Source organism: Mycteria americana, chromosome 1 (genome assembly GCF_035582795.1).
Source record: "Mycteria americana isolate JAX WOST 10 ecotype Jacksonville Zoo and Gardens chromosome 1, USCA_MyAme_1.0, whole genome shotgun sequence".
NCBI classification, from domain to species: Eukaryota; Metazoa; Chordata; class Aves; order Ciconiiformes; family Ciconiidae; genus Mycteria; species Mycteria americana.
Window position 1 is genome coordinate 201,083,394 of NC_134365.1, and position 21,293 is coordinate 201,104,686.

The following is a 21,293-nucleotide window of genomic DNA, read 5'->3' on the forward strand; positions in this document are numbered from 1 at the left end:
CCTATACGATTCTGTGATTCTGTGAAAACTCTACTTAGACAGCAATAACATGGTAGCATCGAACAGAGTGCCAGCTTTTACAATCAGGATTTAAAATAACATACTAAAGTAAATTTAAATGTTGTTAATTCCTGCAATATAGGTATTTCTGGTCAAGAGAGGGGAAAGGAGCATTTACCTATTATCAAAAGTGTTTGCCCACTACCTTTATGCTGGTTGGCCCAAGTCAGTGGTATCGACCTTAATTTGATAAGAATTAAGGGCTCAGACATGCCCTCAAGTAATGATAATTTAACAAGTTACTGCCTGTCAGCTGAATGGCAGTGGCTATCTGTATGTGTGCTCTTGATCCATGGAAAATGCAAGGCAACGTGACTTATCTTGAAACTCCTTCATTTTGAAAAAAGTTTAAAAGATGTTCATGTTCATTTAAAAGTAAAAAGGCAATACCTCTACCTAGTCCCCACCGAGCAAAAGAATGTATTATGTATAAACATGATGTGTGTATATATAATTCAGATACTACATGTATTACATATATGTAATATATATATATATAATACATGTGTAATATATACTACTAAGCAGTAACATCAATGGAAAGTAAGTCGTCCTGATTGTATTTCTGAGTTTTTACAAAGCAGCAGATTGCCTCCCTTCTCCTGATCTTTCAAGTAGGAGGTAAGAAACTTTATTAATATTACTGTTGGAGACTGTGGTAAACACTGGAGAGAGAGTCTCCCAACATCTGTAAAAGGACAGCCATTTGCGTGCATGGCCTACACCCAAAAGTTCATCATGTCAAACCACATTTTTCAAATGTACTCCAAGTGCTGACTTGAAAGCCTTTAGCTTCCCAGTTAGTGCCCTACAAATTTTTTGTTTTATTTTGCTGGTTTTGCTACTTTTTCAATAAATGTACCAAAAAGCCCTAGGGCAGAAAATTACTATTCAAGTATTTATCCACTGTTTGGAAATCCTGAGAAATGTGCTTATATTAAAATCTTTGGAATTTGATTTATTCATTTCCAAGACCACTTCTCTTGCACTGAGTATTTTCACAAACTCCAACTGCTGACAGCCTTTTATGTTTAAAATGTTAGAACTATTACACTGTGTATGTGAATTTAAAATACATATGAACTCCACAGTACTGGATACACACCGCTATGTCTGTAAGACACAGTCAACCTCTGCAACATCTTTTTGTTTTTATTTTATTACCAAGAATCAACATCTCTGTTATTCAAGAGATGTTAATTATTGGTACTATCATGGCCATCTAAATTGAACTGATATATGGACACAAAAGTAACATTGTTTCCTACACAAAACTTTCACCTTTGAGAACTGTCTAGCCATTAAAAATACTACTACATGAGAATAAAGCCTCAAATCACTGGTACCCTCAAATAACCTGAAAAAAAACTGGAAGTAAGCAAAAAATCAGAGGAAGTGGGATAAAATCTGTGTCACTGCTGAACTACATATTCTCCTCCCCACGACATAACATAACTGGTTATCCATGTGAAAAGACAGTACGTCTCTCCTCTGTAAATTGGAAATACTTAGCATGATCTGGTGGCACAAAGTATATATTGCTGTTAATATGTCTGTGGTGTTGTCAGCAATTACCTCTCTGTCCTTTGCTTCTAGCAGCTCACTTTGCACCTCTGACAGTTCAGGGTGTCTAATATCTATTTTGCAGAAAATGCAATTTCTTTCTCAGGTGTTTTCATGTATTAAATCAGTATCACATAAAGTTCGTGTCAAAACATATAAGATTGCTAGGTACAGCAGAAAACCTATTTCCCTACTTCACTTCTAACTTGTACTTTTAACCAAATTATTTTACAGACATGTTTTGGGAACAAGAACACAATATTTTAGGATATTCTCTTGTTCAAATCCAACTATAGAATGCATCCATCCCACCCATGCTATGATTTACAACTGAAGATGAAAGGAGAAAGTATCTGTTTTGTATTCCGGATGTGCAGTCCCATTTCATCTTTAGGACTACCCAGTTATAGAATAAAAACAACCTGGTGCAGTATTTGAGTTAATTAAGTCTGTTTATGACAGTCACTGCTTCTATACACACTCTATCACTCTCGGTTCCAAAATGTTTATACAAGGCATTACCCACATAAGCAGAAGAAGAGTTTGTACTGCCTAAATGCACACCATTTTCAAGTGGGTAACTACTGCCATTACCAGTTTTCTAAAAGAGGAGAGGAAGACCATATACCCTTTAGAATCTAATTATATATTCACTAAATGACAATGGCATGTATGTAAATACAAGAATAAGCATGTCTGAAGGTTGTTTCTTTAGCCAACAGAGAGTAACCCACTTTCATTAACCAAAAGTGGAATTGAACATTGTGAACCCCATGCATACTGGTTACAGATCTGTTCTAAAAGGTTCAAACAAGATCCCATGGTTGCTGTGCGATGAGCTTGCAGATTGGTGCATGAATTGGTTTTCAGTATGGATTGAAACATGACAGTGTAGAAAGCTCCATCCTGTAACCACGACCAGACAGGCAGGACTGAGGGCTGGCAGGGTAGCTATGGCACTTTATGCCCTCTCACCTGCGCAGGGAACATACATGCTGGCACACTGTATGTATTTCAAGTGCAATTGCCACGTACGCCCACAATCACTGAAATTAATACAGTACTATATATATTTGTATAAACCCCAGTAAAGCAAGAAGTGAATTGTCAGTCAGTCATAGAAGAGTTTTTGTCTCCCTCTGATTCAATGAGAAGTAATTTCTAACACTTCACTTTCTAACCCAGTTATTTCCCTCTTTGTCCTGGTTCAGCTGTGCTAAAAGTCAGGGAGTAGAGCAAAAGCTTGCATGATGACTGCAAGCCTGTATCCTAAACTTGTTAACACAAACTTTGATAAACATCACTAATAGTCTAGGCAGTACATTTTCAAGAGCTCCGTTTTGCTTTAAAAATGCTTTGTAAACATTGAAGATAACAACAGTACTCAGCTACATCACTTCCATCTCCTGACTGGGTACCTGTTTTGCCGCCAGAATCACAGGGTATATTGCAATAAATTTCAGTCACAAAGTTTTTATAGCTTTAGACAACAGGGATTATATATTCAAAGAAAAAAATTATATGAGTGATACGTTACAAGACCTACTATATTTGAATATCAAATTATTTGTAGGATCATTTGCTTATTTTGCTTAAAAAGGAAGTTCTTGAATTGGCCAAATAACCTATCTAGTCCAGTGAGCTAGATGTTCCAGCAGTGATTAAAAAAAAAAAAAAAAATCAATAAAATTTTAGTACCCTTCCCTTGTTGGTTCCTGGGCTACCATTCAAATATGAAATAACTGGGTAAGGAAAATGAAATCCTGATGGTTAGAGACATCTTCACTCCTTAAAATCTCTGTAACGTACTAACATTTTTTGTTACTGAATGTGAAAAAACATAAATGCTAAAGAAATTCTTCCAGCTATTAGAAATTCCATGCAGAAGGAGCCTACTTCTAAAATGCAGCTAATAAAAAATCGGCACTGAAAGAGATCTGGAAATATATATGTGTGCATGTGCGTTCAACACTGGAAGAATTTATTACATTACATTTTAAAAAGGTTACTTCTGAATTGAAAGAATATATGAGAAATAAAATACAAGAGTCCCACAACTTTCAAATAATCTAAAAATCAATGCACATATAAAATTGATGCCACTATATTTTGGTATCCATTTTGAAGAGTGACAAAGGACTTTATCTTTTTGCACAGGTCTCAAGTATATAGAAGTTAAGCCCTAAAATCTGTAATTTTTAAATCCAAGGTCTCTATCTGGGAAACTAGAAGCCTGTATTAGATCACATACTTCCTATACAGTGCGAAGAAAAAGTTAAACATAGAACAGAATCTGAAATATCTGTCACACTGAGTAACATGGCACCTAAAGTCACCCTGCTTGGCCTATAGATGTAGAAACCTGGAGAAGGATACTAAACTTTGTTCTTCCCATAAATTACGTGGAGTGGCAGAGAGGGGCTTCCATCTTCTCTTAAAACTCTCCCGAGAACAAAAATCTATGATCTTATTTTAAAATTAAATTGAGGGGGAAGAAATCATGGCTTATAATACCTTTCACATGCAACCCTGGAAAGAGGAAGTAATGATGGGGTTTCCCTCTTCTGTAAAAGCTTAAGAGCCCTTTGCCAAGAAGCACAAGATAGAGGTTCAGTTGCCTCCTCTGCCACCTCCACAGAGACTATTTTAGCCACTAGGCTGTAAGCTGAGCTGGGTAAAAGCTTATTCCGCCTCTCCAGTTGAATTTGCTAAGTTGTAAAGCTTCAGCAGAAGTAGTAAGGACTACTCTTCGTGTAGCCAACAGTCATGTGAAATATATTTGTGGAATGCAACAAAATTAAATAAACCATACTTAGGCTTGCCCATCACTTATTTTTTTCCGTTTACAATTATGTTAAAATATCACTAATGTAGGTTAAATTCTCCAGGCAAGGCAACCGCTTCTGAATGTGGGGTGGTTGCTTTTTTGTTTTGGGGGGTGGGGGTAGGGTGGGGTTGGTTTTTGTTTTTTTAAAAAAGTAACTGCTAGCTATTTCCACTTATTGGGGGGAAAATATGTCTGTACTATGGAAAACACAGAGTGTGTTCACGTGATTAAGATGTGTTCATAATACTTACACACAACTGGGCTGCATTATGATTCTGAATTAAGGTGGAAGTTAAGAGTTGCATAACCAACTCTACTAGTATTTTCTAACTTTTAAATGTTCAACTTTGCAACCTCAGCATGTTTTAAAAATGCTTTTTTGGGTAAGTATTCTGAAATACATGGGATTAAATATAAATTTTCATGATTTTATAACATATAGCCTTAACACCTTTACAAGCTGGACATTTATCACCAGCTCATTGTAATACTGCAAATATCAAAGTAAATGTCATGATTTACTGCAAAGAAAGTTACCTACTGTGCAATAGTAAGCATACACATGAAAACTATAGCACAGATGAAAAAGCTTTGAAGTCAGAAATAATAATGGCTTATAAAAAGCAGTTTTTAATTCACCACTTAAAGCTTTGGGGATAAAGTCAAGTCATACAGAACAAAAGGCTGCTGCGTAGAAGATCCTTGCTTTGTTATATTACCTCATCTGAAACATAACATCTCCCCTCTTTAACAGAAGTGAGCAGGAATTAGTCATAGAATACAGAAGATGCTCAGAAAGGTTATCTTTGAAAAGTCAAGCTCTATTGGTAAGATTCATCTGACCAAAGCAAACATCTGCTTCTGAGGGAGTCACCTGAACTTTCTCTACACAGTGGTGGTGGGGAGGAGAAAGGCTCTTTTAGGGTGCAATTAATCTGATTTGTGTTAAAAAGCTCCCTTGATCATTTCTCTCCACGAAACATAGAGTGAGCCTAAGGTCACCAGCTTATAGATGTAGCCACTACAGATATCCACCGTCAAGGAGGAGGCATCCTACTCTGGGTTTGTCAAGTAAGGACACAGGGTTTTGGACGCCCTTGACTATTTTGACTTGAATTTCTGTTTCAGTTCATTACCCATATAATGGACACCATACATTTTACATCACTTCTATTGTAAAGATAAAAGTCAGTAACAACTGCAAAATTTGTACAAATTGCTTTACAGTGGCAGAACCACAGGAAAGGCCAGCGGTAATTTGTAATTCATATTCTGCATGGAATATAAAATAGTGTGTGTAGCAAATAAGGCCAGACATAGAATTATAGGTTTTGCCTATCCTGTGCTTTAAATGAACAAAGGCCCAGTGAGAAATAACATATGCAACAATATAAATAAAACCTGTATCAGAGTGACTACATGCGAAGGAATCTAATTATGGTTGCAGGCCTCAATTCTGGCACATTCTAACTTTGGCAAGTTTTCTTAGAATGGGGACTTTGGTTTGTAAGAAACATTTCATTAAAGAATAAGAAAAGTATTTTTATTAATTTTTTAATTTATGTTTTTATTTGTTTAGCAGGAGTGAAAAAATAAAAATAATCTACACTCTAAAAACTCAATTTTCCTCCTTTAATTAAAAAGGTAAGAGGAAGATCAGATTTTAGGAAGACAGATACAATCATTCAATGTTGAATTTGCAGTTTTCATCTAACCTGATACTGACATCTAGATGATACTAACTTCAGAAGTCTGAAGGTCTAAAGATGAAGTCAGAGCTACTCACCTTAGGCTCTCTTTCTAAAACAGAGCCAGAAATTGAAATCTCCAGAGAAGTACTTGATCTGAAATGGCTTGAAAGACTGCTTAGTGTTAGTCAATGAAGCTTACCTTATCTGGCTTGCCTGAACTCTTGAGGTACCTAATTCTATCTACTGATAATCAGTAGGAGTTTGGGCTGACAATTTCAGTGTAAAGCATTAACTTTTATACACCTAAATTAGGGTGCATTAATTCCATCCTAAATTTCCACATGCAGATATGGTAACTATAAATTCCATTCAGTAGTATGCACATACAGTTATACCACTGGACTTAAACGAAACTTTATTAAAATTGGTGGATACAACCCTTTATTTAAGAAAGCCGTAACAAAGAGCTGATCTTTTTAAGAAACAGTCACAGCCTATACTTCAAAGGCATATGTCACTGCCCAAAATAACAAGTGAGATCACTCTATGATCTTTGTAAAAGAGGAGGCTGGCAGCACGCTGCTTTAGCACAAGTGAACCAGTAAGAGTGAGAACATGTGAGGCCTATCACCCAAAAAATTAAAGGTGAGCATAGCAGAGGACAACAACTGGAAGGACACAAGTGATCAGTAGGAAATTAGGTCTTTCTTCTTTCAGGTTGTTTCCAGCTCATGAGGTGTTAGTTTATAATGAATCATTACTGCTAAGGCCCTTAGGGCACAACTCCTGTTTTAAGGCTATCACAGCTTATCCTATTTCCAATACATTCCAGTCCTCCAGGTAATTCCAGTCCTCTGGAGTGATATTTCAGTGTTCTTTTGCTTGACAATGATTTTCTTAATAGACATTTGGCAATATGGAAAGCTTCAGCCTAGATGGATTCCCTGTTTTCTACTGTGGTTTTTTTAAACAAGAAATTTAAGAGAAACACAGCCTAAGTATTTTGTAGCCAAGCAACATAGCCAATAGTATCTACCAGCACGAAGTAGAATAACAAACCCCCAACACACTATTGTGCATTTGTTTAGCAGTATTCTATACTTGCATGTCTGTCACAACTTGGACTCTCTGTACCCAAAATACATAGCAGTCAGCATGTATTTATACCGTAGGCACCAAACCTCAGTGATGTTGGTGCTAATGCAACCATTCCCAGAATTAGCTGGATGATTATGAGAGATAAATTCAAATATTTTCAGTCTGAACATAGCTTAAAAGCATGTTATTAAATTCATATATTTAAAAAAGTCTAATGCTTCTGTGATTAGAAAATGTCTAAAAAAGTCTAAAAAATATTACAGAAAAGCTGTAACTACTACTTATTTTTTCAGATTACCCCTAAACACAATAAAGTTAATTTTTAACTGAAAAAATGTTTTGCAGCTTTATTGCAATGTATGCAATACTGGAATAATTTTGATCAACTTAATGGTGAATTTAAATAAGAACCTTGCAAACCCACTCCATACAACGAACAGATAATTGCTTATAGCCACTGCAAGATTGGGCTAAAGAGCTAGCCACATTAGTAAGCACACATAAGAAAAAAACCATAGGAAATAGTACTTATTCAGTACAGGTCAACGATTAGCCCTTTCTCTGTAACTCTGGAATTTCAAGTTCACTTTAATCTAGTGTAATTGAGCTAACCAGCTCTTACATTAAAAAGTAATGATTAAGTTAAATTTCTTGCAGACATGTTGTACCTAAAACAAACATGCAGTATGCCTCTGGCAAAGAAGGATACTAATTATAGGATTGACTCATAAGATGAAAGGTTGCACAAGTTACTACTAGAAACAAAAGTATGGTAAACTGGTTTGAAAAAACATATTGAAATTCTCATACTCTGCCGTTAAGATGAGAATTTCATTTTCTAACTGTACTTAACAGTGTCAAGAAACAAAACTAAATATGCTTGCAAACTGCTTGTTCATATTTTAGATGAACAAACTAGAAGTGAATACTGCAATTACAAACTTCATAGTATCATGTAATCATTAAGATTGGAAAAGACCTCTAACATAATCTAGTCCAACCGTCATCATTCTATACACTAAGGAATTTTTTAAGCTAATAAAGAAGTGAAGTCTCTACAGTGAATTTTTACTACACAAAAGCATGCAAAACTAAGTATTTGGTTACTCTCAGCTTTCTTTTGTTATATAAAACATGCTCTTAAAATGGATATTTAAGGATTCATTGCATTGTCGGGCAATGAATTCCTAACTTCACTCTTAATGCAACAATTCATTCCCTGATTTAAAAGGAATCATAAAAGAAACACACCACCAAGGCTCCAGACATCTGTGGGGAAGGATATGCAAATTCAAAAGTAGTTTTGTGCTTCAAACTGAAGCTTTCACTGGGATTAGCAGATAGAGTTGCCAGCTGTGAGTTAGAACAAAGATACGAAGTCTGCCCTATATTTTACCATGTACTGATTCAATATAACCTTCTGAATGCCAGATGGGCACTGCTTATATAAACTCCTATTAACAGTTGCATGAGCTTGTGATGTGAATTCATGAAAGCAATGAAATTTGATTCAATTTATTTTAAAATCACAAGTGGACATTTCCATTTTCATTTCAAGCTATACATTTCCCATCATATTGTAGCAAGCAATGAGGAATGTATTTTCAAAGAGATTTACGTTGGAATATTGGTTCTCTCTGAAATACATTAATACATGCTTTAGTAGATAAAAATGGATTACACATAATTAGTACAATTCTCATGCTGAAACTAGAAAGCCAATGCCTTTCAGTGCAATTCAGCTTCATCAAATATCACCTCAACTTCATACCATCTACTTAAAACTTTACTGGATTATGATCATACATATTTTATATATTAAATTTTCAGACATTATAAAAAAATAATGTTGAAAAGCAACATTTCAATTCCTGATTTATTCTATGATTTCCCTTTGTATGATGGAAGCCATTTACATTACATCTGCTCACTCTGAAAATCATTTAATATTTATATGGCTAACAGCTTTCTAAGTAGGGACTGCTAATATTAATCTTCTGTATTTTACATTAGAGTAGATATTTTTTTTGAAGTTTCAAACTTCTAGTATTCAAATTTTCCTGTCCCATCCCACCCCCATCATAATAAATGAGCACTTTCAAGAGGTCCAGAAATAACCATTTGTTTTATATTATTTTCCTTTCTGTAGATTTTCTGCTGTTGATAAATGTGGTAGGAGTTTATGCTACAACCTTCTCAGTAAGTGCACTAATGCAGCTCCCTGTTCACTACTAGATCACTTGTTTTCGTAAAATCAGAAAATTCCTTGTCTGAGGTCTCTGTTACTCTGTCAGCATGGATAGAAATTAGTCATCAAGGTCAAAAGGATTTAAAAGGGATAATAAATGACAACAGCATTGTATATACTGTGTTCATTCAGGAAACCAAACTGAAGAAGACACAACTCTAATCTTATCATGTACCTTAAGAGGTTTGCAATAACACTTGAATTTACAATTCTGAAATTATTTTAGCAGCCAAAAATAACAACTGTCACACCTATGGGCCACTGGCAACATTCAGCATGCTTCAAATATGTAATTGCTAAAAACAAAGACAAATTCTCTGTTCTCACAAACCTGGCCTTCAGTGGCTGGGAAGGAAAAAGGGCTTCCCCCCAAAGAATGCTAAACTGCCAGGAAGGAAAATTCATTCACAGATCCAGAGACTAATATGATGCAGGCATTAAAGAAATTATCCACATGCTCAATGACAACCACCAAACACTCTGATAGGTGTTCAGTCAACAAACCCAATTCAGCTCAATCCAGCTAAATCTAGAACTTAAATGACAGGGATGTAGAATGATAGGAAATGTTTGACACTCAGCAAGAAAGTGCTTCCTATCAATAGCCTCAGGAATGTCTGTGAGGGTCAATCAGCACAAGGGTGGGACACAAGCCCACCAATTCTGGAAGAGGAAACCTTATGGCAGCATCCCACCTGCATTACATCACAAGCTTGCACAAAGTAACAGCAGGAAAGAACTAGAAAAGGTTGTTTTGGTTTGGTATTTTTTCTCTGTTGGAAGAGCTACAGGATTCCTTCATTTGTCAGCTAGCAACTGAAGTAGTGATCTTCATAAGTCTCTACCATCAGAGAGACAGTAATCTGTGAATGCTTAAAAAGTACAGATGTCTTAACTGGCATGTTAAGATACAATGAATATTCTACCTCCTTATTTATTACTTACTAGCACCAACAGCATTTTGCATAAAATGTATATATATGACTGCCCTTGAATCAAAGGAAAGAGGGTTATTTTCAGACCCACATAAAAAACCTACCCTTTACTTTTGCCAGGACAAAGTGAGGTTACAATATTATTTATTTACTGAAAGACAGATGGTTTTCACTGTTGGTGTATCAGTTTGGGCTTCCTTCTTCCATTAAGTACCACCTCAATCAGACAGATTTCGCATACGAAAAACTCTTCACTGTGGAACTTTCTATCTACATTTTGATCCAGAAGAAAGTTTCACAATCCATCTCACACAGCCTTAATTATGGCAACATGTGTAAAATCAATCTAACAGACCACATTTTGCCAAGAGAAAAATCACATTCTATAATTACCATACGTAATAAAAGGAAAGGTTCAACAATTTCCTTGAAAAATGACACACAGAAAAGGGGGATTCAAGGCACATCCTTCTCTAGAGCCTCCAGAAAGAAATACTACCAAGAAATATGCATTAAATCCAAATTTTATTTGGCTTTGCACTGTTACTGCAAAGTCTATGTTAGTGAACCATACCTTGATCTTGCATATGCCACAGAAATATTTATTTATATCTCAAGGACATTTTGTGTTTTTACAGCTGCTCAGAAAATATTTTCATTACAGAAGTACAAATACAATTACAGTCAAGGAAAGAAAAAAAGACAGTACTTTTCTGAATGAAAAGGTACAAAACCCACACCAGTTAATACATCAGAAATGTCTTTTAATGATTCTTTTGTGCAGATTCATTCCTTGATGTAGAGGATTACTCATTACAGTGCATGAAGCAGTGCGTTAAACTTTTTCGGTTCAATAAATCATATTTTAGAATGTATTCCTGATGCTCCACTTGAATTTACAATTACCAAGTTTCATCCCATTACTAATAAACCAGTTTCTGGAAAACTGTGGCATACATTCCTTCCTGTTGATCATACTTTTGGGGGTGGGGGGAGAAAAAGAAAAAAAAAAAAAAAAGATCTGAGGTAAACTTTTTGTCTATGTTTTTCTTCCTTTTTTTGATACACATTGATTTTTGCTAAACTTTGCAGAGCCTTTACAGAGCTGTATTCAGCTTTTTAAATTTCCATTGGATGTCATCAGCAGACCTCCTCTAGGATTTGCTGGTCAGTCTCAACACATCTAGTAATACAAAGGTAGCGAGAAGCAAAACAGAGGACTGCCCATTATTTGGGATTAAAGAGCAGAATAATTGAAATAGAAGGTCTGACCCAGTCACCTGTACTTCACACAAACACATAAAGCAGGAAGCAGGGAGGAAAGTTTGGTTGATTAGTCAGATAATAATTTAAATGGAAATTGACTAATTTAAAGCTTAAGCTTTATTTCAAAAATACAACTCAAATTCTTAATTCTTTGAACAAATTTCTATTCAATAAAAGAATAGTTTTATTGGTATGCTTTCATCAGCATATCCAAACAGCAAAGATAGCAGATATGCTTTTTCCTTCTTTTTGAAAAGCTGTGAGTATTAAATTGGAATTTATTATTTAACCATCACTTGTGGTCGCAGTCAGAATGGGAGAACTATGAACAATGTCATTATCTTAAGAAGATATCTTAGAACAATTGAGCTGTATTCAGACTTATTAATTTGATAAGGCATGAAATTAGGATCACAAATAGGCACAGGCCCTGCAGTGCTAAGCATTGTACCATCTAGGCTGCATACACAATGCTGGGAACCTACCTGTGATGGGAACCTACTTGTGATGTAAGAATGAAAAAGCAAGGACAAGAAGCCAACACACAGTTAGTCAACATGATAAGGAAAGAGTTCTGGACTCAAAGAAGTTACCAAGAAAAGGACTCCCAGCCAATATCCCAACCTGCTCTGCTGAGTTGGGCATGAGAAGACACCATAGAACAGATTGTCCAGAGATGGGTGACAGACTGATTAGCCTGTAGATCATGATGGTTTCAGTTCCAGCTGGGCACATAGCTGCTCAGTGGTGCAAAAGTTTTTGGATAACCACTAAAGAGTACAGAGAACTTTGTAGATGCCTCCTTAAATTCCAATTCCATTACCTCCTGGATCAACTGTGATAAAGAATGGGGTCTCTATTCTCCAATTAGGCACCTATTGAGAGCATCCTGCCCAATCCATGCATATGTATTTCCTTCCATGGCAGTCAGGGGAAAGGAGGTGAACCACAGTCCTTTTGGCCTAATCTAAAGCTGCAATGTGTCCAAGCCACCTTGACCCAGTGGAACCAGTGGAACACTCCTGGAGACCATAGTCTATGAATGGTTGCAGGTCCCTTGGGCTTTTAAGTGTTTGCACAGTTAGGTAGCTATCAAGCAGGACAGTTGGTGATGCAGTTTTGGAGTCAGGATCCTGGGCCTATTTGGATATTTAAGCCTTAAGTACTTCTAAATACTTGACAAGGCTAATGCTGCCTATACTAAGCATATTTCTAAAGCATTCACTACTAGCTTAGTTTTTAGTTTGTAGCTTGACCTGGGTTACTTGAGAGTCACTTAGTGAAATAAAATTTCACTGTGCAAAGAAATCTAAGTTAGATTTCAGGTAGCAAGCACAAAATAAGTGACCTGTCGTTAATAAGTTATAAGTGCTTACTGTCGTTATAAGAGCTTCAATGAAGATCAGGAAATTTCAAACACTCATTAGAATTGCTGAAGTTGTTCAGGTTACTATCCTTTTACTACAGACTCAAATGATAAATCTTTCATAACAGAGCAGACATGCTATACTGAGTACTTCTGTTCTACAGAAGTTACTAGTAAGTGAATCAATTCATTAGAACAACCCTCACACATACAGTTTTGCAGCACTAAGCTGGAAATCTTTCTGATAAAACAAATTTTCCTCTGTAAAAAGTAAACTGCATGGAACAAAACATTTAAGGATCGTGCAAGAAGGTGGACAAAAGTCTAACAGTTTAGACTGACTGGAAGCCCCGAGAGCTTTGGCTTCCAAATTTTGATTCCTTGATAAAGTGTCTCGCTGGCTACACAGAAATTCTGTTGGGTTTGGGAGTAGCACCTCCTTGCAATGTCATTTCAACATTTTTAAGCTAAATTTTCTTCTATGGAAAAGTAGTTTTGGGTTTTGTTTTGGTTTTTTTATTGTTTGTTTTTTTTCCCCCCATTGTGTTTTGGTGCACTCCGCACCTTTTTTTCCTTTTTGGAGAGGAGGAGTAGAGGGGTTGGTGGACAGAAGTGAGGGAAACACTTCTGACCAGTTCTACTAACTGTAATACATATCGACATATTTAGTGATAACAAGCTACATAATGAAGTGCTTCTATAGATACAGGCACAGAAATAAGAGCTACAGACAACAGGAGTTAGTGAAAGTAAGTTGGGAACGCGTATGTAAAAAAAAGGCTGTTCTAGGCAAGGAGAAAGTTTTGGAACATGATTAAACTATGCAATGAATCTAAGTTTCCTCTCCATTAAGTAACATTTCAGAATTCTTGTAACTAATTTTAGTGGTAACATCTGTTATTAAAAGAAGGAAAAAATTGTCCCCTCTTTATTTGCAACTTTTTGTTTTAGGAGGGGAGCCCAGCATGTAAAGCAAATTCAAAACAGGAAGAAAAGGAGCTGTTTGACTCTAAGTCATACATGAATCTTTCCCCAATGGGTCAGAAGAATCACAATTATCAATGGCAAGGAACTGAAAACATTTAGGTTTTCTAGGTTAACTCTCTTTGATCTATGATGAGTGAAAGAAATAAAATTGTAATAAAACTTTATAGGACATGAATAGCAATTCTCATCTCTCTGAAACACCTAGACAAATTTGTTTCAGACTTCCTGAAGATAAGTTACTCTACCATCAGGTCACATATGGAAAATATCAAACTGACTTATTACATTTTTACAAAAAGTGTACATTTAAGTTATGAGATAACGGAAAGCTAATGTCTCTGCAATAAAACAGTACTGATATTTGTAAGCTGGTGATGTTATTAGCTGTACTTAAATTAGCTGTCACTCCTTATGACTTTTGTGAAAGGTTTATACAATATTCCAGCTGCTTTCTATCACAGTGTCCAACATGGCCAGGAGGATTAGGAGAGATGCTGTGAGGTAACCCCAAATCAGAAAAAAATACTGAAATAAGATGGACATATATGTTGGAATAGAACCAAATAATTAAGAATGGTTTCACTTGTTATATACTTTCAGCTGCCAGTTGCCTCATATGCACATAAGCAGCCTACCTTCAAAGGCTGCTTTGCCTTAGTAATACAAAGTTTACTGTATAAAGCAACCAAATAAAAACTACAGAAAAACTTAATAGCTGGAAAAACATTATCTGCAGTCTAACAGCTTTCAAATCACAAATTCTGTAAACAGAAAGAAGAAAGTGATACGAGTAAATTAAAATTCCACTATGTAAACAGGGGAACTAATGTGGAATTGAAGGTCATCCAACAATTACTCTCAAATTAAAATGCTATATTTATGTTTAATGAAATAATGTAAAACACTCCAGCAGAGCTGAGACAGTGGGAATTTTTCTTTTCTGCCACTAGTGAAAGTATTGTACAGAATACATATGTAGCTAGCAAGCTTCCAGCCCCCCCTCTACTTTAATCATGAATTTTGTCACCCTACAATATTCCCTTGCAGACTGTAATTTCCAGCTTTTTATTTTCTTTGTTCTGAAGTATAGTCCTTGCATACCCCAAATACCCATTACACTCACATGAAAGTTTACAAAATCACAGATCCTAATCTTGTAAATGTAAATAAGCAGATTTATACCAAATCTTACTTTTCCTATACTAGCTCATTTTAACACCAGGAAGAAGGAAATACCACCAGATTTTAACCCTTAAATAGCACCTTTCATTAGTGAAACAACATACCTTGTAGATTTAAAGAGTAAGACTCAGCTGCAGTTTAGGACACTTACATTTAATTCTCAGACAAACAATTCTGTAAACATACAGAAGCAAACTAATAAAAAGAAATCTACAGAAGAAAACTGTAAAGGGAGCTTTGTGATCAATCTTAGTGGAGGTAGTCAAAGTGTTGTAGAAGTTCCTTAAAGAAACAAAATTTCAAGCAGGTAAGATATAGACACCTCACATGAAAATCTGATGTTTTCACTATGATCTGCTGTATGTATTTTGTCTCAACAAGCTGTATTCTTTACTTTTATTCATCATCTTAGTAAAAACTGTTTATTTTCTAGTTTGAGATACTCTTTATATTTGCAACCACTATCACTAAATCAATATATCAAAACACAGCTCATGGCAAAAAAAGTAGCCATTTTAGACCTGAGTACAGGTTTATTTCAAATGCACATGATGTTACAATCAAACTGTAGATATTTCCACTGCTGTGACTTACTCAACAAAACATTTCTGCTTCATTGAAGCAAAGAATGCATTTATTTCCTGGAACATGTAGAGGCTAGTTTCCCAAGCTTCACACAGAATGGTATCCTGCCCCCGTCCTGTCCCCCCTCCAGCTTCCCATGCTCCTTGCTTTTTGTCATGAAGACAAGCAGGAGTCCTGTAGAAGGAAGAATGAGTTTGGCTGGACATACTGAGCAATTTTTTACTGTGTAAAAAATTATTTTTTAAAAATATAATATTGCAGATAATTACAAAAAAAAGACAAGGCTGTTCCTTTGGTGGTGCTTTGGCTGTAAAATGCTCTTGGCGCCTAGGTGTTCATTTCCTCTCTTCCTTGACTCTCACAATTTATTCCAATTTAACTGTTTGTACAGCCAAATTCTAGACTGAATTTGCACATAACAGGGGAACACCACTGACTGTAGATTGCTGCAGAAAGGAACAGTAATGTGGAAGTGCTAGGAACTATTTTTTTAATACATCTTGAAAAAGTTCAATGTCACAGGTTCTTCTGCTTAGTAGAAAGCCTGTTCAGAGGCTAAAGGATTCTGGTGATGCTGTTCTGCACTTTGAATTGAACAATACAACAGGAACCCCTTGTAGGAATAGCTGACATAGCCAAGCTGATAAAATAATACTATTGCTTTAATTTTAATCTGCCATCTTCTTATGACCAAAAGAAGATAAGGAGTATGGTTTCTAATGTTTTTTGTTTAGTTGCTAAGATAGGCTAGCTGAAAACATAATGCTTGCTCAAAGAAAGCAATGGTATCTCTGCAAAATCTTCTGCTCCTTACCCCAGCTTTTCCCACAGCCCTCCTTCACTTGTGCTACCACAAGTGTTTCGGGGTTAACAAACTAACTCATTAGATTTAAAAATAACCTTAAGAAGGGAGTTATTTTAGTTCTTTTTATATCATGGATAGATTCACAATCTAGCTTACTGAAGAGTTTCATTAACAGTTTAAGCATAACCATTGGGGCAGCACAACACTGGCCTGAGCAGACAGGAGAGTGAACTCTGCGAGCCTAAATTGGTGCCGAGAAAAGAGAATCATTGAACCGTATCTACATCACTTTCACTGCTGAACAGATACCAGTTTGGGACAGTCTATGCTACCTTCCATTTCAGAAATCACATCTTTGATTGACTGGGTTTTCATGCTAGTTCCCAGTTCAAAGGACTCCTTTTCTGTCATTCAGTTGAGAAAACAACGTCTTCAGGTGAGAAAAATGTCTTCAGTTTACAAAGTGAACATAAATAGTAATTTTAAAAACATGCTTTCATTTCTAATCTAATGTTTAGATGCTGACCCTATATATAGGATTGGTATTTACAGTTTATTTACTTGAACTCAGCAAATTAAAATATAACTATATCATTGTGTATTTAATTTTCTGACATCCTAAAAACACACATAAGTCATTGTGTCCCCTTTAAAGTTTACACAAAGGTGATAGCAATTCTCCTGGCCTCTAATACTCTCTTTACTTGTTCATTATAGAATCCTTTCAACTTCGCCTCTAGCAATTCACAAACTCATTTTTTCATGAGTAAATATTTAAACCAGATCTGTTTTAAAATGTCTACAGAAAGAAAGAAGATAAAAGCAAGTACTTAGATTTATAGCTAACCGGGTAATAATCAACTGCTACTAGTGCTGAAAGAACTTCATCCATGTCTCAGCTTTAACACGAGCCTTTAGTCCAGGTAGGGGGCTGTGAGCCTTTGTGCCCTTATGGTAGTGTTCTTAAGCAAACAAAAGATTGCCACACACCTCACAGGACAATTAATTCATTGAAACAGGACATTTAAACTTTTCCTTTTCATCTGTAATATAAGAGTTCGCTGCACTAATATTTGACTTTCTGTTTCACAGTGGAAAGAAAGAAGGATAAGAAAGGCAGAGAATTAGAACTTAGTCCTCTGATCATTGAGAACTTGCCCCACACACCTAATGGTCTGTCTCCATTTAACTTCAAGTAATGCAGTCTTACACCTCTTAACTATCAAAACACATGCATTATTGAAATAAACAGCAAATATTTTCAGCATTAGGTGGAAAAAGCTCGCTTTCACACACCGTTATTTGTACTTCTTTGTAGAATCATGTTTTTGTCTTAGTCTTAAAACTGAGATATTTCCACCTATTTGATGTTAAGTAAAACTCAAAACAGATTTCAGTTTGTTTACTGTAGAATTACTGTTCATTTATTATAGGAATAACTTCCTAGGCTGCTCTGAGGCAGGCATGTACACTCTTCTAAGCTGAGACAGCTTATGTTAGAGACCTGAAGAATCAATATACAAATTCCGAACAAAAGCCTTCGGAAAACCAGAGTGACATACAGTAATTGTACTTCATGGCAGGATTTCAGTTTTTTAAGTTTTTAATGGTTGGTTAGTATGCAAATAAAGAACATGTTAATGATTTCAAACTTTTTAGTATTGCTTCTGTAAAAGCTGGCAATACTTGCCAATTCTCACAACTTGCCACCAGCAATATGAAAAACAAGCAATTGTTAAGACTTCTGTTATATAGCCAAAGGCTGTGTCACAGCCATGAGATTAGGCAACAAAAGAGTCTCTAATCTGGATTTACTATTGCAGCTTGTGCCAGAGAAAATGCTTTTCTCCATGAGGTTGTCTGTTGCCCACTTAAAATTAGTAGTAGCTTTCTAACTGTTCAATTTAGGATCCAAGCTTAGGCTCAATTACAAAAGCCAAATCACTGTAAACTAATCAATTCTGAGTTATTTCAGAAGATTTGGTAACCATTCTTTCACCATCTTTAAAAAAAAAAAAAAAAACACCAAAATTTGTGATTTTGGAAAAGATGGAAATACGCATATGAGTCACTAACTACAGTCAAAGTGGAAAGATAAGGGAGGTAATTTCTTCTTCTTCCCTGTCTTCGATTGTGCCAGAGAGCAGAATTCATGTTTGATAGCATGCTTTCTTAGAAGAAGGGAACAAACAAGAAAAGATTGCATAAAATGAATTTATCAGTTGGAGATTTGGAGATCCTAGATCAGAATAATACTGTTGCACTTCAGATTTCACTAACTTTCTTTTTTTGTAGATGAAAAGAGAGTAAAAACAAATGAAGGGGATAATACTGAACTTGATCAATTGGGGGATTAAAATAAATGTACCTATGAAATCACCTGTTTGGGTTCAAACTCTGCCTAGAAATACCTTCTGCAACTCATTGAATTTGAAGTGATTCGCTCCAGTAAGTCAAGATCAGCATTTCATTCTTGGCATCAAACCCCATAGTGTTTGCTGTGAAGAACATACTTTCTCTAAACACTTTGAAGATATTATGTCGTCTATACTACAAAAATAGTTGAAAATTTTTGAGTTTACTTTCTAGGCTTACATTATACATGGGCAGGAGTTACTGCTGCAAACATTGTAACTTATTTGACTTATTCTTTTTATAAAAATCTGATTTACTAGTTTTCAATGGTGCAATCTTTAATAAAAATTAAATTATCCTGATTCAGAGGTATGTAATGTAATTCTCTCAAACCATAACAGAAATGCCCAGGAAGCCACATTTATAAAAACTTTTACTATTAAAGATACTGTCTGAGAATCTGGTTTTGTAAGTTTATTCCCCAAGGGGCACTAAAACTAGAACGGAAGCAAAACAAGGAAGTTTGACTCATTTGAAAAATGTCTATCTAAGCAATATATGAAATGCTGAAGAATCCTTATTTCGTTAAATTTAACACAATATAAAACTATTTAAAAGTATGATTTTAATGCATGATAGCATATACTTGGTTATATTTTAATTTAGCACAACTAAAAAAGAAAGAATGTTTATAAGAAACTGTGTGTCCTTATTAAAGTAGCATGAAGCATTTCAGAAACTTGACAATTCATTCTTTCTATAAACAATTGTAACTGTTTGGAACAGGGGAAAAGAACTCCCAAATCATAACTTCACATTTACAGAAACAAACAAGTAAACCCAAGGTTTTCCACAAGATTATGCTGAATCAATTTTATTTTTCATATTATAAAGTAGACAGCAATAAATGCAAGAATAATAATTCACTCCTTTTGTTGAATTAAAAACTTGATGGGATGTAGATAATCTGTAGCCTTGGAAGAAGTAGTAAAAAGGCTTCTGTTGCAGAATAAAGAGGTTCTCTCCTTTTAAGGAGATTCTAATCCTCTCATTGGCCAAAACCAGAGAAATTGATTACTCATGTCCTTCTTAATGTATATAGTACTATAAATATCTTTATCTCCATTGTTCTCTTTCACTGTAACCTTAGTACAAAAGTTATTTTTAAAGGTATCAACAAATTACTCCTTTTGGGTGTCAGGAAAGAATTCATACTCACTGAGGCCTACCTGATAGGAGGCAGAGGGGCTAGGAAAGCTGCTTTTCTTTTGGCATTAACACAAAACAGAAATTAAAATTAATGACAACATCAGAAGTGGACTCAAGACTCCCTAATCACGTGGTATGACAGAAATGTTTATCCTCCAAGTGACTCCAAGTCATTTGAGGGAACTTTGCAGTGATAGTGCTAGACCTGCTGAAGTGTATTAACAAAATCATTTACTAACAAGAAAATGAGCCTTTAAAAGAATTCTTCATAACTGACTATCATTTTTCACCAAGCTTTCAAGTTAAAACGGAAAACATTCTAAAGCAAAAAAGTTAATCCCACTCCAACAGGAGGAAAATAGCACTTACAGTGAGGCTCATAAGGGGGAGGAGGATCACCACAAGGAACACACTCCATGTCTTGAAAGCCTCCAAGCTTAGTCTTCCTATAAAATCTAGAAGATAAAGGAATGAAAAAAAACAGTTAATCAAATCCAGTTATTTTTTCCTCACAAAATTAATCAGGTGTTTTAACAAAATCCTCTATAACTGCAAACTTTTGTCAATCTGTGTCCCAATGCAAACTATCAGGAAATAGAAGAAAATAAAAGTAAAGAAAAGTACATTAGATATTAATTAATAGTACAGCAGTAGATCTAAAGTAAATTGAGAAAAAATTCTAAATCTGTTAGACCAAATGCATAGTCACTATAATCTTATATTCACATAAGAAATAAACAATACTGGAGATTTCAGACAGAAATCAATATCCTGTTTTCCACATAGATCACAACATACAAGACAAGTACAACTTACATTATGAAAGCTTATTTATACATTTAAAAAATAAAAGTGAACTGATTAATCTACATAACTCTCCTAAAAGAAACAAGATATTACAAGGTAATTATCACCACTAACAGTATATAATGGACCAGATGTCAATGCTTTCTAGTTAAAATCCCCAAGACATACTCTAGCTCAGAGAAGGAAAACAATCACTCAAATTGGTTCATTTATGTACTTGTACAGAAGGGCATCCCCCCCCAAAAAAGTTTTAACATGCTGTGTGACAAAATCTTCAGAAAATAAGATTATTCTGATTGTTTTGTAGAA

The 21,293-nt window shown here is 35.3% G+C and overlaps 1 protein-coding gene across 3 annotated transcripts in view; it reads right to left on the reverse strand.

The window, feature by feature from the left end:
* TNFRSF19 (TNF receptor superfamily member 19) overlaps positions 1-21,293 on the reverse strand; it is a 65,683-nt gene that overhangs the window by 16,006 nt on the left and 28,384 nt on the right. For all 3 annotated transcript variants that reach the window (XM_075490892.1, XM_075490894.1, XM_075490893.1), the window contains one exon: positions 20,547-20,632. In XM_075490892.1, the coding sequence (XP_075347007.1) occupies positions 20,547-20,632 (86 nt within the window). The remainder of the gene's footprint in view (positions 1-20,546; positions 20,633-21,293) is intronic.